Below are 17,632 nucleotides of genomic sequence, written 5' to 3'. Positions count from 1 at the left end.
AAACACGGTTTGAAGGTCACCTAGTTTCAATTAAAATAATTTATCGGTGACTTGGTTTACAAACTGACTAAAACTCGTGTTTACAATTTCTTCTGGGAATAAAAACAAACCAAAGGTCAAGTGTGTTTAAAGCACAAGAAGGTTTTCATTAACTTATTACAAAGTGGAGCTTCCTGATGTTTGCCTTTGGGACGTGTTTTAATTTGGAAAAATAAAGTGACAACCAGACTGGCGATACCCACTCAGTGATTAGCACTGTTGCCCCACAGGAAGAGGGCTCTGAGGTTTTGGGCCCAGCGTGGAGTTCTCTGCATTCTTGAACATGTTTCCTCTGAGTGGACAGTTTCTTCCACCTTCCATCTTCTACGTTGATATTGCCTTTTTTAACATTAAGCTATTCAAGTAAAAGTTTAAAAAATGTTTTTAAAAAGAGGATATCGTGGGTAAACACAGAGGCCTTTTTGTTGCTAAAGATGGTCATTTGGTAGATCTTCATCTTATCTGACTGCATTCAAATTGCTCCGGGAAAGCCGACGGTTTGCGCAGCAGCGTCTCTGCCCTTAATGGGCGTGATGGTGTGTGAATGGGTCAGAGAGAAACACACTGAAAAGTGTTTTGCAGTACTAAGCTAAGGCTAAGAGGCCCTATAAAAGTGTAGAACACTTACCACTTTTCACTTAGTAGCAGAGTGATGTTTCCATGTTTTATGCAGGCCTTCAGCGTAACCTTATAAACCACTAATTACGGTTTATTGGGTTGTTTGAAGTCATTGACATTTTTTTTGCCAAGATTTGTATAACAAAGGTTAAAGATCGACTTATTTATTCAGCAGGCACTTTATATATTCTGCATTATCTCTGATAAACTTGGAAGCAGTCTTGTAGAAAATGCTCCAGCTGAGCTCCGGAGAGCTGGTGAACTTTCCCTTAGCATTGCAATTACTTGCATTTTTGGACCTTCTCAACCATCTAAAGTTTATATCACTTGGGTAGGAGTTACATTTTCTAGACATATACTGGTCTACAGATAAAATAATTACTGCAGTCATGTAAAAAATTTAGTTTTTCAAAGGATCTCTATGGTGGCCCTGAGAGGCCAAACGGACTGCAACTTAAGAAAACACCAGCAATAAGAAAAATGCTGCAAAAGCACACAAAACACAACAGAAACAGTCTGCCGGGTTATTGTTTCCCTAGAAACACTTCCCTTGTGCTTTTGGAAATCTTTTTTTTCCTATTTCTGTTTTCGTTTTTCCTATTTCCGTTATGTTTTGTGTGCTTTTGCAGTGTTGTTCTTATTGCTGGTGTTTTCTTAAGTTGCAGTCCGTTTGGCCTCCCAGGGCCACCGTAGATCTCTGCAAAAACTAAATACACCCTTACTGATTCCAGATAGCAACCAAGTGCTGCTAATCAAATGCACATGATTAAAAGATCATCAGCAAGTGTGAGCACCTCTATGAGAGCAGAGGAACTCTGTTTGATTGTTTAAAGAATTTGGAAAAATAAAAAGCTGGTACTTCTGTATGTGGTCCTAATCTGGGTACCCATTTGACTTTTTGTAATCTGAATTTAGTCATATGTGAATTTCTTAAAATTCTTCTTCAACTTGCATCAACATTTCCCACAATTCAGCAGGAATCACTTAGTGGAAAAAACTAAATGTCAGACAGATGCTCTGTCACTGACAATGGTTTGCTCATTTTTGTTTTGCCTTTTTTTTGGAGGCTGTTAGGGTTTTTGGGGTATATTCATGGGTGCGCTTTTACATGTCCTTGACCAAAAGCTGCTTTTAATTAGAATCACTCCTCGCTGTGGAGCTTCAACAGTGATGGCCTCTGGCTCGTGCTGTATGAGTGGAGTCTTCAGTTCTGAGAATCAAAACAAGGAGAAAGGAAGGAGAGGTGTGGTGAAGGAGATTCATGAAAGGTTATTAAGTTTCTACTACTTTCATGCGCCTTACACCATTTCCCCCCTCCCTCTGTTTGTGTCTCTCGCTCAGCCCTTCTAACTCTTTCCACCTTGCCTCCTCACATCCTAAATCTTCTCATTTAGATTATCCCTACTGCAGTAAGTGTAACTGAGTAGCAATGGGTAGTTTTCATGGTTTTCTCTCTCTTTCCTTTACTCTCCCCCTTCCTTAATCTCCTCCATGTACATGACACTAATACAGAGACTGATATAAGCCCCCCTGCCTCTCTCTATGACATTTATCACTGTGCTTCTTAATGCAGGCAGGCTGCCTCTGTTGATGAGAAATAAGGATGACAAGCATGGCCTATTTTCTAGCTAACGGTCTTTGCTATTTTCCACTTTTTTGGGAGGAAATATGCTTGCAGAGAAGTGTTTACTAAAGCATCTCATAAGGCATTTGACAAGAATTTGACAGTCATGTTGATCATACATCTGGCACGTTTTTTGTCAGAGCTGATGGGATCCATTAGTGTTTCAGATCATGCAAAATGATTTCAGACAGTGCCTGAAGAAACACTAAATCTGATAAATGAGCATTAAAGATAAATACACTTCTACCATTTTTATAAGCCATTCACTATCCTGGTGTCTTTATGAAATCAAATGTACTTATCCTAGTCATTCACCTGTCACTTCTACCAATTTACCATGCTCTGTCCAACATAAATGTGCTATGTTATAGCAACAAAAAGTTAAATCTGATAGTAAGTTAAAAAGCCCATGTATAAAACTTGTCCATCGAGGAATCAAAACTGGTCTTTTTGAAGAAAAACGTACAGTATTGTGTCAAGATCCAGTCACATTAATCATCTGGTCGTTTCCTCTCCACCTCATAGTAATTTCAGGACTCACAGGGATCTTTATGTCTAACTAAGCTAACATGAAATCAGATTCACCGCAGCTGCAACCAGAGGTCAACGAGTGCAGCGGCAAAAATATGTCTAAAGGGATCTCTGTGCTTCCCACTTCACTTCGTCTATCACTAAACGCATTCCTTATTAGTTTGTCATCCCAAACACTGGTTTCCAGTCTTATCTGATGATTATTTCCTTGGTTAGTCAATGAGTGAGCCACTGCTTGCTCATCATGTGACAACAACCAAGATGGCAAAGGCCAAAATGACAAACTCACAGCTTGAAAATGGGAGTTTAAAAACCTGCATGGTGATTTTCATACAGGTCTGTGGGCCGCCCCTTTGGTTCTGTCTGAAGATTAATCATCTCCTACAAGGTTTTTTAACACAGTCCATCCCATTTTAAGTCAAACAAACCCTGTTTTTTCATTGCTTTGATTTAATGCTATGATTTTTTTGGTAAAACACTCGTGCCGTGAGCATAAGTTTATGCTTTTGTTTTACAGTGTGCATTTGAGAAAGCCACAGAGAAATTTACAAAAAAAATATATAAAAAATTGTAAAATGTATAATATATAATTATATATTAACCTCTAAAAAAAGAAATGTTTCTTGGCTTTCCTGCCAAAAATTCCCCGTGGTTCACCGACAGCTGGTTTTAAGTGTGTTCATTAAGTTGAACCTGTTCCCCTACTTAAAATGACCTTTCAGACATTTAGTCCTTTTCATTAATCTGACAGCAAAATTATGTGTGTTGGCTTCATGTCTTAATGAGCTGTTCGTTTTCTGTAAAAGCAGCCCCGCATAGTGAAATTTACATATCGCTCTCTACATTTACACACGTCTGAACAAACACCGTGACTAGGGAATTGCTTATCTTACTAGAGAATGCCACTAACAAGCACAACAAGCAAATAATAGCACATTATCTCACCAAATAAAATTAAGGCATGGTCACATGCATTGTGATGCATTTTCCCAGTTCCAAATCAAGAAGAGCGATCTCTGTCTTGCATACAAGGATCAGGGCAACTCATCTCTTCAGCGCACACATGCACAGGCTCAAGTGACAGCTTTGAAGAGAATTAAACATTCAAAAGTGTGGCTACACTTTACCAGAGTCGCTGCTGACAATGCTTAATAGCGAGTACAAGTGCTGAATGAAGTGCAAAACATCAACATGATTTATGTCCGAATGACAGAATGTCACCGCTTTAACAGATTGATGAAGCCAGCAGTTTTACATATCCTGTCTGAAAAGGGCAAAAAAGAACAAGATGACTGGCATCCGGCTGTCAAACAAGCAACAAAGTTCCCATCCGCGAGATCATTGCTGTTTAAATATCAGCCACCACCCCTTAGCTATGGACTTTGAGAGAAAATTGGAAAGATAATCACGCTGCTCCTGCATGTGACCTCAGACTTAATGAAAAATGAACATGCCAGCTCTAATGGGCCTTTGTAGGAGCATTGTTCTTTATAGCCTATACAGAATAATAGATTTTTAAGCACTTGATTAACAGAAGGACGGCAGCCACCAAAGACCTTCCACAAAAGGCCATTATTCAGCTGTCTCTCACTCAGGCACTTGATAAATGCCACTAATGCTTAAAATATAAATGGCACAATAAATATAAATAACACTTTGGCCCACATGTTGTGTTTCCATGCCAATCTGTAAGTTTGCAAAGAGAGAGGAAACTAGGACAGGGAAAGTTGGATTCATCATCCTTAATGCCTTCTGTCACTTCAATTGGATATTACCAGACACTGTCCCCTAATTTAGACATCATATCCTGTCCCAAGAGCCCCGCCTCATTTGCCCAACCCGTCTGTCTCACCCTGGCATAACCCTAATGCATCCCCATGTGAGACCAGAGCAAGTGTGTTTGAAATCAAACTGAGACCTCTCCTTTTATCTCCCTTCCCCTCTTGTCTGCTCTTCTCTGTCTCTCTCCCAAACACTCTTCCTAGTCCTTTTTCTCTCCTCTTGCTCAATTCCTCTCTGCTTTTATCTCCACTCTTTTTTCTCCTACACCGTCAGAATGAACAATTTGTATGAATCACAGGCTCTCTATCCAGGCTCACTTATAGTGACATCCCCCCACTGGTTTTGTTAGCAGAACTCCTGCTCGCTAGCTCCATACACATCATTATTTGATGTCCAATGTGATTTCATTGAAAGAAAAAAGAACGTCACTGCCTCAGTGGCGCTGCCCTGGCATGTAACCCCACACAATGATCATTTCAGCCAACCTCAGATTGTTTGATTGGCATTCACTGCTGTGTTTGCCAGGAGTGCTGGCAGTACATTGCTGTTATTTGCATAAAACAGGAAGGGGCTCAGATTCCCCTGCTGTTCCACGTTTCGCTGCCCTTGCTGCACCCCAAAGAAATATCTGAATGTGATTCACAGACAAGAAATTAAAAAAGAAAAGAGAAACATATTAGCTGGCCTTGTGCAGTTTTGCACAAATACTCAACACTTCTCCTTTCCTGGTTTGAGACTTTCCTCTCTCCACTTTTTAGCCCAGCGTGAATCTTTCCGTACAAATCCTACACTATCTGAGACCCATTTTTTCTCTCTCTTATACTCCTACATAGAATCCTTTTAAACATGTCCTGGTAGGAGTCTTGCTCCACAGTGTGAACCTTTTACCTTCGTGTGCTGCTGATCAGTGAGATCTGGATTTGGTCCTGGGTTGACAGCGGGCAATCGCTCTCCCTGTGGTTTGACTAGCTGACCATTAATGGAGGCAGACGAAGGACGCGGTTCAAGCAGAGGATGGGATGATAAGCAGGAAGGAAAGGCATAAGGAGGGGTTTTAATTGAGAGTAGGAAAGAAAGAGAGGGTAAATATAGAAGGGATTAAGCATTGTGGCACTTAACAGTAATGACTGTGCTCTTATTTAACCCTTTCCAAGTAACTCCTCTGCCTGTCTGTCCTGTGTATCTGTCTCTGTGTGTCTCTCTGTGTGACTCTGCTGGCTCTAAACCTCTAACCTGCGGCAAAGTCGGCACAATACTCGAAATAAACCACTTTTTTTCTAAATCCTTCTCTCATTTTTGTTTCAATCTTCAACTGAAACGTGTGGAGAGGCAAACCTGGCTCACACCAACATGAAGTATAGAACAAAGGATCATCACAGTAGTAAAGGCTTTGCCCCAGCTGGCAAAGGGGGGAAGGGCAGCAAAAACTGAAGTGCCAGCAGCTGGACTGAAATGCATATAGAGCAAAATGTCTGCAAAATGCAGCACAACAAGCCTCTGGGAGAGAATGAATGAGTCCCATTCAGCCTGATCCCAGCAATGACTGACTGCACCCTCACCAGGGATTACACTGAGAAGAACATTACCACACACTTGTAAGAGGATTGTAACACACGTAGAAGAAGACACTACTCCTATCACTACAGCACACTCACAATAAGAGAAGAACTGTCAATACCTCCTCCAAAACAGCCGTCATTTCCTTCATTTTTCTTTTCCTCCACCCATTTTCCATCCCTCCTTCCAACCCCTTCATCCCCTCTGCAGAAGCCTTGGAGGATCCATCCAGTGCCGGTGTAGTGGCAGGCGCAGTGATCGGCTCCCTTCTGGCTCTGCTATTGGTTGTTGCGCTCATTGCCGTCCTCCTGACCCGCAGCCGCCGGCAGCAGAGGCGCGGGTACCCCAGCAGTGGGGACTCCATTGCAACAGGCAGCGGTGGAAGCAATGGCGGAGACTATGGCAACAAAGCCCGTCTGCTCTTCAGCAACTCCGGTAACAACAGCAGCAAGAATGGGACTGGCACAAACAACAACGGGCCCATCTACACGTATCGGGAGGGCTGCGATGCCACGGGAACTCTAACAGAAAAGGCCAACGACTACCACCATCATCATCTCCACCACGCCTCAACCGGCAACGCCCCTACTGCCCATGACATCCTTCTTAGCAGTGAGATGGATGAAGCTGAGAGGAGGAAGTTTGACCTCGATGACAGCATGGAGGAAGAAGAGGAGCGATACGACAGATTTGGAGGAGCGGGCGGAGGCGGAAACATTCTGCCTCCAGCCTATCACGTCCACCGAGGCCACGCTGGCGAAGAAATGGATGTGTACCTGGACGATGACATGGAGTCTCAGAGAGACGGCTCTGTTATTTCCCGGACTGCCATTTACGTCTGAGGAAGAAGGGGAAGGACGGAAACGGCAAAGGCTGAAGATAAGGAAAGGAGATGTAGTGGAGGAAGTGGTGCATCCGAGCCAGCCCCTTTCACCTCTAAACAAATCAGCATCACCTCCATCAGCTAGACACCTGCCTGCTTATCATTCAACCTGATTAAAGATCTGCCATCAGTTATATCCTCTCAGCCTGACAGTGACCGTATACTTTGATAAAAGGTGGATTTAGCGAAAAATAATAAAAAGTTGTTGTTAGGCTGATAAAGGAAGACTTGCAGTGGAAATAGTGCACTGTGGCTGAATATGTGACTGTGTTTAACTGTCATGGAGAAGATTGGATTCAGTGTCACGGGAATAAAAAAATACTGCCAAGAGCAAAAAAAGCTACAGTAACTCTGACGCAATGCTGCTTATTGCTACGTTCTTGTTTCTTCAGCTTTGCTGTGTGATTATGTGCTGAGTGACTAAACTGTTTGTATTTTATACCTTACCAGAAAATGTAATCAGCAAAATCTGAAGCACCATAATCACTTAAGAAAAAATCACCACTATCCAAAACTCGCCTTTCTGCTTCAAAAGAAAAGAAAAATCTTCATCACGTTGAACTCTGTGTTAAACTGTCCGAAAGGCTTCTGTGGATCTTGCTGACGCGCTGAAGATGCCAGCTCTTCTGACTTCACTCGAGGCATTTCGAAACTTGAAAAGGCCAAACTTGTTTCTGTTAATCCCAGAGACGACTTTGTTTGGGCTTACTGTGACTCCGGGTTCCCGCTGCACCCCGCGACACCACATGGTTTCCTGATGGGTGCCGCTGAAGCGAGAGCCACCAAACTGAGTAACATAACAGACTTAACAGTATGTGCTAATGTGTGGCTGGCTGTGGTGTTAATGATGTGCATCATCTATATATTGGGCGCCGTCTCACGATAGCACAGTTGTTGTTATTGTTGTTGTTGTTGTTCTAGTTGTTGTTGTTACTGTTGTGTAATGGTGTTGATCTCGCTAAGGAAAAGATGCACCGACACACTTGGGGGTTTCACACAGTTCCACATTGGATCGGTAATGACTCATTTAATTAATTTAAAAAAGATTATTTGTTTCCGACTCAACTTTTTCCCTTTCCAGTTTTGTTTTCTCCGTGTTATCGCCATGTTTATTTCCCCCCTTTTTTATCCACGCCATCTCGTTCTGTTCCACATGAATTCTAAGCGATTTGTATATTGTCCTTTCACTCTGTCCCACACACATTACATCTCTCCCTCTCATTCTGGGCTTTCTTTATTTACATAATGGGCGGCTTAGACTGCCGCAATGACTGTGTGCAGGGAGAAGGGGATAACTTGTATTTATATTCCTATCTGGGTCGCATTCAATGAGGCAAAATATTCACCGGCTTTGTTGGGGGCTGCTGTATTTCATGTATTCATTTTCCATGTCCCGCCGAATGTTCTTACGCCATGCACCGGATTATTCCGTGTTCGGAGCTCTGATTGGACGGAAAGACACAGTCCAAGATATATTTCAAGAGAGGATGTGAAAACATTCAAAATTAAATCCTAAACTCTCAAGCCTTTGTTTCTTGTACACTGCAGAAGTACAGGTAGTGGTACATGTCTGGTGAAAATAAGTGACCCATCTGTTGACGGGGCGCGGACGTTTCACTTTTCCGGAAGATAATAGTGCCGGGGAATTTCTTGAACGTGCAAATATGCATTGGAAAAGGTTACATATTTTCATGATTTTTGTTTGATTTTGTTTTATTAAGGTACTTCTCTGAACTGTTGGTAGAATGGATTTTTTCCAACACATTTGTTAAGACATAACAAGAATTGGAAACTGACACTGAGCTCATATATTGTTGGAACATTTTTGCCTTATTGATTCAAAGGTTTTTCCTGCTCATATTTTTATTGTTAGACATCCAAATGGTCTTTTGTGTGTATGTGTGTGTTTTTTTTTTAATTAAGTCTTGAATCACTTGTCTTTATTATGCCAAACCACTTGCGATGGCACAATTGGAAGATCTGGGCAGGGAAATCTTACAGCTCAGACAGACGTCTTTTGAGATTCAACGACAGCCAACAAGGACACAGTTAAAGCGTAATAGAGGAGTGGTGCCTAGATGCTTCAGCAGCTGAACTGAGCACATCTTCTGCTTTTCAAGCTCCCTATGCTACATCACAAACACGCACTGGATTACTATAGATGTCCTGTGTTTGATTCGGGTGGTGTTTGTTTTGCAGCCGAGAGTACAGTCAGTAAATCCAGAAATGAAAAACAGTTTGGTATTAACAGTCATTTACACTATAGAGTATTTTAGAAATATTTATGAAAAAAAAGGGAATCTTTAAGGAATGTGATTATAGTTAATCACAGAGCAGTCAGTACATTTAGAGCGCGGACCGTTTATAGAAAGTTATTTTTCAAATTTACATTGTAAATCTATTGTATTTCATTATGATTATTTTTTATGTCTAATTGCTTTGTAAGAGTATTTTGTCATGAATAACGAAGACATTATTGCCCAACATGGAATATCTGTGGGTTGTAGATCTGAACATGGACTTGTTTGTGAAATGAAAGCGGAGATATTTAAAAGTCAAAATCTTATTGATTTTTTTTGGTGTGTGTGTGTGCGTTTGTTTTTAAGAAGACTGTATCAGCTCTACTCCCACCCAAGTCCTGAGCAGGTCCCTTGTTGTTGATTGTTGTTGAACATTATGCGCTGTGCAATCTGTTGTTCTGTAATTGAGACAGTCCTATCTGCTATGTTACAAAGCATTTCAGTGCAGACATTTCATGAAGCCTCACAGTGTGTTTTGACAAGTTGCCAATTAGTCTCAGAAGCAGCCATGGTGTTCTTTTGGTTGTCACATGTACCACATGTAGTAGGACTTGTTTATTGTATCCCTGGAGAGAAGTTTGGGTTTAAGTATTTAAGTGTATTTTCTACTCCGTCGGGTGCATGCATGCTCCAAGGTCCTTACTTTTAAACTCTGGAACTCCAAAATATGAAAAAGTCATTTTCTGATTGTCATGCTTCAGATACACTGTATCGTCTAATGTATCTTATTCAGTACTTAGAGATATTTTTTAATGCATTTCCAAGTGAAAATAAGCCCCTCCTCCTCCTTTTTTACTGTATAATGTGTTAATGATTTCCACCCTGAAAATAAAACTTGGAGGCACCCGCTTTCATCCCCCTCCAGCATATTTACCCTCAATTTGGCCAATGCATGCCTCGACGCATCTTTTCTCTTAGGGGTTCTCACAGCGCCATAATTTTAAACAGTTGACTGTGATCACAACTTTGCGCCTAATTAGTCCCGGAGTCTTGTACCATGGATGCACCCTTAGTGAGAAAACTCATCATCATTCATAACTTTTGTTTTTGCACAACCCATTTTCAATAAAAGAAAATCTTTCTGAGATAATTCCCTGTGGAAAAACTGGTAATTAATTAAGCAGAGCTGTCTTATTAGACTATAAATATCAGACTCTCACAACTCTTTTAGGGTTTTTTTAGAACTCAGCACATTTCACAGCACAATGTAGTGCAGTGCACCTGCTCTGGATATTTAGCCTCTTTAACAGACGGGCCACAGGACCCACAGGTTTTGCCATTTTAAGGAGCAGTACGCTCTATGTGTTACAACAGTGTCCTTTAAGTTCATACTTTTGCACATTGTTACATCTGCTTACACAGCATGTAATACTTTTGCTTGCCATGCAGCACAATGCCCCATTTAAAGCTGGCATTAATGTGGGATTTGTATCTGGATAATGGCTTTCAATCCACAGACCTCTGGATTTAGACCTTTTATTTAAACATATTCTAACGGTTTTGATTCTAACTGCATGTGCATGCAAAGAAGTGAGGAAAATGTGACTAAAATGACACTTTTGTAAACTGTTACTGATCAAGGGACATTGTGCATTAGAAAGACATTTATCTATACAGTAATCACTTTTTGTGCAGACTTATTAACCAAACCTAAGCTTGCAGGAAGAGGCAAGATTACATCCTTAGGTAACATGCTTAATTACTTTCCTCACCTCCTCTCTTCATACCTTAGCCACCTTAGATGCAAGCAAAGAAGACAAGGAAGAGACCAGAGGAGAGACGAGTTGAGGCATTTGGCATATATTGAAACTGGACAAACTAGCTTCATTTTAAAAGTTTATATCAGTTAAATAAGACAACTTACAAAAACAAAAGAAACATGGTTTGTGTTTTCCAGCTCCATGTTGCACCTGTTTTTATACATCACAGTTAAAAAGACTTTCACAAAAGATACACCCGTGCATCTTATCTGGCATCTTCTCCTGTAAGCCTTCTCGCTTCTTAAGATTCATTTCTGGAACCTGCACAATACACAGGCAGGGGAAAAAAAGGCAGGCGAACAGGAACAAAATGAAGAAATGAGAAAAGACCATTGCATTTTCACCTGGAAGATTTGCAATCGCAGTTCAAGTCAGACAACCTGCAAAAATGTCAGTTCTAATAATGCATTCTGTTTGATTTCGCACCTTGCAATACTAGGTGCTTTTCCATCATCCAGATACACATCAAAATTTTATACAGGATGCAAAAAGTTTTGTAGCATCCCTCAAGAACATCTGCTTATAAAAACTTAACAAGAAGAAGAAAAAAAATCACACATCGAAATTCTGTTTTCAGATTTACTGTATATGATTTAAAAATATGCTAATATGACTTTTTTATATTAAGTGAATCGGACTACTCTTGGCCTGTCCGGTGAGTTGGAAATGGGGCCATGCTTGTTACAAATGTCCTCTTCTGAGCTTTTGTTTGCCACCCTGGCTCACATGGTGTGTGCTCTGGGAGGTTGTGGTCCTGAATGCAACCCCTGTAAAGTCTCGTCCTTGCTGCTGTGTGTGCGGCACACAAGCTAAGCAAAGCACACTGTAACAGGTCACTTGGCTCTGTCAGAGGGAAAGAGACTGGAACGAAGGGAGGGGAGGATCGAGAATGAGGGTGGTAGCTCAATGCTCCGTCTGGGGAATGCCAAATAGGCCTGGAGTGAGGAGAGCGAAAGGAGGACTTTTTCTTCTCAGATCAGAGAAACTGAGAGTCAGAAAAGACGAGACAGAACAGCAACTGAAACCTCAGCTCCTGCAGAGAGGATGAGAAGACATCTCCAGGGTTTTTTTGTAAACCACCTGAGACCAGAAACATTTGAAACACTGTCATTTATTCACCATCAAGCCTGGAGTTAGAGATGGGCAGATTTGTTGGTTGTGGAGCCCAATTGGTTGGCTGCAGCACAAAGATGGCAGTGTGTGTGAAAGGAATAAGAGATTGGCAAGATGGAATTTACAGCTCTGACAATGAAAGCTTGAGGTGCGTAGGAAGTCTCTAAGGAGTCTTTCTGAGTACTATGCCACCTCTCCACTTGGCGATTGGCAGCTTCCACCCAACAACAACTGACAGTCCTTTTCAACCCGGCCAATTAGTGAAAAAAGCCTGTCCTGTTTAGCTTTCCTCAGCGCAGTCTATCTGCGACAGATCTTTTTAATTGTAAAGAAATGTTCAGCAGTCCTCCAGAGACCCTTGTGCAGGGGCGGAATTGTATATATTCTCCTTTTTCAGATTCCATCTCTCTTTGCTTCTGCTTTAGCACCCAGTACAAGCTGTTCCTGGCATGTTTAATTCAGTAGAAGGCATAAAAGTGTTCTGCATTATCTTTCTCTTCTTTGGTTTAAAGGAAGAGGAAGACGGCAAGACAGAAAGAGAAGGAGAGGGAAGGGGATAGAGGGAAACAGAGTAAAGCGAGAAGAAGAGGCCTATTAGTTATTGAGCTTGGCTTTTCTTGTTAATCCAGTTAAAGCTGAGCCTCTGCCGGGCCAGCTGAGACTTCAGCAGATGTGGATAAAGTTTCTTCCTCCCAACACTGGTTAGAGGAGATCTCATTGTGCTCTGTAACCAATTTACTTAACGCAGCACTGTCCTGCTTTCCTGCTTCTCCGGATACCTTCCTCTTCTCCCACAGTGCTGCTCTTGCAGTGTTCTGTGCTATACTTAGGGATGTAATTCGTCATGGCTTTTTTTTTTCATCCAGGTTATTTCAGGTTCTGGAGATGTGCACTCATATGAATGGCTATTCATTTCAAATGAAAGCTTTTTCACTTGTGTTTTTGCATGCGGGAAATCTTCAATAGATTGAGATGAATCACTTCACGTATTTCTCTGATTTTTTTCACACACACAGCCCCGCAAGATGAGTTGAAGTGCTCATTCAAGAAACTCTGCATTTTTCCTTTTGTATCCATGTTGTTTTTTGTGGTCTCTAACTAGTTTTGATAGTGACTCGACTCAACACAATCTCAAACACACATATATTTAGATACATTGTTTAGAGTTTGCTGAACTTTTCCACAATATTTTGGGCACCTCTTGACCTCAGCAAAAATAACTCAAATTCAGAATCGCTGCTGTATAAGATATCTTTGCACATGTTCTTCTGCACATCATCTGCTGCAGATTAATTTTAAACATTTGGCTTCATTGGTAAAGCTTTTTCACTGCTTATTCATTTCCTAACATTCCTGTTTGCTAATGTTTTTGTTGAAAATATTGGGAGAATCAAAAGAGTACATTTGCAAGCCATTAAACCAAACCAGTGATCTGAAAAATGTTAAAAACAGGAGTTGTTCAGCTACACTCCTGAGTTACACACATACTTTCCACAGTTAAAAATGGTTTTGGCCTTTTTTCTTGTCTATTTTCTTGTCTCATCAGAGTTAATAGCAGAACTAGTACTTTAACTGTCAAGTTTCCTTGACAGTGGACAAATGTTTTTTTGTCCTTGTCTCTCCTCAAGACATCATGGCTTCACAAAGCTCTTCAGCTTAAGTACTGCTCTGCATTCCTTCTTCTCATCAGGGTAAAGAGTTATCTTCTATTCAATGATTTTCAACAAAAAAAAAGAAAAGAAAAAAATTTCAATACACTAAAGATTCGGGGAACGTTTCTTTAATGAACTGGATCAAAATAGACCCTTGTGCTGCAAGAGAGCCAACTCTTTCACTTGATTTAGAATGAACATGGCAATGTATCAACTGCTAAACCTTATCTTTGATGGTGACCTTTACATTGATGTTCAGACAAAGAGAACTCTGTAAGCTTTTTATCCATTGCCCTAATAAAGCCATTTTTAATCATTCATCTTTTCGGTGAAAAATATTCAAGCTTTTATTTCCCCCTGCCTGAATGACCCTTATAATCTCTTTTCTTTGCTTTGCTTTGAATCAAAAGCCTCTCTGATGTTTCAACTTGTGTGGAAAACAGTTCTGATTTTATGTTGTGCCAACCAAAAAACATCATGCCCAAAGCGCTGACATCACTTTGCTAGTTTTTGATGTAAAGCAGCCTTTAACTCCTTGTGAACCTAAATATATATTTGGATTTCTCATTAATCCTAAATGCAAAATTGACGCTAAGGGATGAATCTCTCAGATCTTCGAATGACTCAGTATCGTGCTTTTAAAGGCTCCAAGCACTGTGATTTGGCAACTGCACAAATGAGAAGCGTTTAACCAAAACATCCTCAAAACTCAAACTGTGCTCCAACTGAGAATGACACACTTGTGTAAAACAAGAGAGCTGGTAATGGTATCAGATTTTACATTCTGGATTTCAGCATCCTATTGGCAGTTTAAGATTTCATGATCTGCTGGTTACAGGTTTTCTCCATCTGTCTGCAGAGATGCATTCTCTAATGGTGAAATCACTATGTGGTTGTGGTTTGCCAACCCAACATATTTCTACAAATATTTAGCTTGAAAGAGATCTAATGAAAAATAAAGATGAATGCTTTAACTTTACTGTGGGCACGCCAACATGCTCAGCATTTAAATTTCTTTCAACAAGGCAAAGTTGTTGGTTCCAAATAGACAGATCTGCATATTTTGGAAACTGCTTATCTAGTGGTATTTTCACACACAACCGTCTCTAGAGTTTGCAGGGAATGGTCCAAAAAAGGCGAACTACCCAGTAAACAGCGGTTCTCGATACACAAATGTATGTGTCAGAGGAGAATGGCCAGACTGCTTTGAGCTATAAGGAATATAACTACTTGTTACAACCAAGCCATGCAGAAAAACTCATCTGAATGCACAACATGTTAACCCTTGATGGAAATTTCACAATAGAAGATGGACAACATTGCCAGGTCTGGTAAGTCGAATGGATTTCTGCTTCAACATTCAGACAGTAGGGTCAGAATTTGGCACAAACATCTTGAAAGCAAGGATCCATCCTGACATATATCAGCAATTCAGGCTGCTGATTGTGGTGTAATGGTGGGGAATATTTTTTGGGTTCATATTTTACCCCTGAATACCAAATGAATATTGCTTAAACACAACAGTCTACCTTAGTATTGTTGCTGACCATTTCTGTCCCTTTATGACCACAAAGTGTTCATCTTTTGATGGCTAAATCCAGCAGGATAACATACCATATTGCAATGCTCAAATCATCTCAAATTGGTTTCTTGTACATTACAATGAGTTCGCTGTAACTCAAATAGCCTCCAAAGTCATCAGATCTCAATCCAACAGTGCACATTTGGACGTGGCATGGATGTGAAAATCTGCAGCAGCTGCTTTATACTATCATGCCAATATAGACAAAAATCTGAGGAATATTTCAAGCACCTTGAAATTTTAGGCATCATGACCAGGAAGATTTAAGGTAGGGGATAAAACCTGGTACTGGCTTCTAAGTATATCCCTTAGAATCAAAGGCATTGCTTGGTCAGGGTCATGGTTTTATTTTAGTGGGTTTCACTCTGTTTTAGATTGTAGTTGGTTTCGCAATTTTTTTCTTGTTTTCATAATGGGGTTTTGGATCAACTGGTCAATGACACATCCTGGTTAAAACTATGATTACAAATTATTTCTGCTATGGGTTATTTTTTTAGATGATTACGTTTTAATAAAATACTTTTTTTCCCCAAAGTGACTGCCCCAAACATACACTGGGACTCATCCAGAAGAAGCTGGTATATCTTTATAAGAGATCTATTTGGTGGATTTCTGCCTCTCATTCATGATAGAATCCCAATTCACTGTTGGGAAGCTTTTTTTTTTTTAAACTCTAATACAGTTTGGCAGGAAATGCTTCAGGAAGTGCGCTAGAGCTACAATCACAGCATAAAGAAGTGATCAGAGACACTGAGAAATGAGAAGCCTTGAACCTAATATACAGTATAGAGCGCTTTAATGCAGCATATGTAGTTATAAATGTGTGTTTCCTGATTTGAAGATCAAACGGATAAGAACAAAAGAGGTGAAATCAAAGCAAACTCCCTGTTTGAACTTTAAGTTTTAAAAATGTTCCTTCAGCTCATCGGTTGGTCTCAATAACCAGTGGTGTTACAGGTGATTTTGTGAACAACTACATAACAAAATGCTTCTCACCAGTTCAATAGGTGCTGATAAGGCAGAAGATTCTACAGCAAAGATGTTTCCATATCAAGCCAGGAACAGGAAAAACACTGAAATAACAGTAATAAATGGAGCAGATACAATTGGACTCTTGCACTGAGAGTGCTTGGCCTCTAGATAATAAGGAGATTAAAGGTGTGCTGCTGTTAATTGTGATTTACTTTTTAAATGGGATCACAGAGTCATTGCTGGAAAAGAAACAAGCAGAGCAGAAAAGTTGATTCTGAACACCTGCAATGCTTCACTCACAGTAAACAAACGGATTTGATCAGATATTGCAGAAGTTGACTTTCAGAATATTAGCTCTCAAGAAGTGATGTTTTGAAGGGGGTAAAATAATTTAGTCAGACCTTAATTTGATCGTGTTTTCCAAAGGTGTGACTGGAAGGATATATAAATGTTTTAGTAGTAAAGTTGTTACTTGCCTTAAGATTCCTTAACATTGGCTGAAATCTCATGAATAAGCCTTTTAGATTTGATTTTCTATATAAAATATGGCACTAAATAAAATATACCCCCAAAAGTGAGTCAGTCTGTGTACTTCTAGCTGCCCAAGGATCAGCACGGAGTCCTGAGTATAGATTTGTTTTCGCTTATAACAGGTTTGAAATTATTTCTAGTGTTCACTGGAGTTTTCATTACAAGAGCAAAAACATGTGAGCTTCTCCTCACATCTGACTGCACAGAGCCAAATAAGTTTTACAGGTTTTGAAACCTGACGCCAGAACCTTAACTTGTTTACTTATTATTGACAGCATACACATCATATAGAAAACAGTTCTATATTCTTAAAGGATGATTGATCTTTTATTTGTTGCCATGTTATTGCTTGAGACAAGACGAAACCCTTAAAATGTAATCTTTTCTGAACAACGTGTTTTTAACAGGATTCTCATTAATCCAATTTAAAGTGCATGCAACACATTTCAGTGACCTTTTTAATTCCTTTAACAAATAGAACTACATGTAAGCAAGTGATGTTATCGCTCCCCATGGGTGAGATTTCTTTTTTCCCTTTACTTGGAGTAGAGTATTTTTTCCTTTTTATTGAATAGAAGATTACAGCTCTTATAAACTAGTATTTTTAATATATATACATATATATATATATATATATGTACAATGAAAAGGCTTGTTGTGTTGGACGGCAGCCCGGCTTGTATCTTCC

At 40.1% G+C, this 17,632-nt stretch overlaps 1 protein-coding gene across 3 annotated transcripts in view; it reads left to right on the top strand.

Moving 5' to 3' along the window:
- pvrl2l (PVR cell adhesion molecule related 2 like) overlaps window positions 1-17,632 on the top strand; it is a 325,880-nt gene that overhangs the window by 174,462 nt on the left and 133,786 nt on the right. Inside the window, exon 7 of one of the 3 annotated variants that reach the window (XM_084919670.1) lies at window positions 6,362-14,177. The exons of the other annotated variants lie outside the window; for them this stretch is intronic. Within the exon in view, the coding sequence (XP_084775796.1) occupies window positions 6,362-6,993 (632 nt within the window). The 3' untranslated portion in view covers window positions 6,994-14,177. Of the gene's footprint in view, window positions 1-6,361; window positions 14,178-17,632 lie in introns of those variants that run through there. 3 annotated transcript variants of the gene reach the window in all.

This window comes from Perissodus microlepis, chromosome 22, assembly GCF_051167445.1.
Source record: "Perissodus microlepis isolate ML-2025 ecotype Zambia chromosome 22, ASM5116744v1, whole genome shotgun sequence".
Taxonomy (NCBI): Eukaryota; Metazoa; Chordata; class Actinopteri; order Cichliformes; family Cichlidae; genus Perissodus; species Perissodus microlepis.
This window is presented reverse-complemented; position numbering and strand designations above follow the sequence as displayed.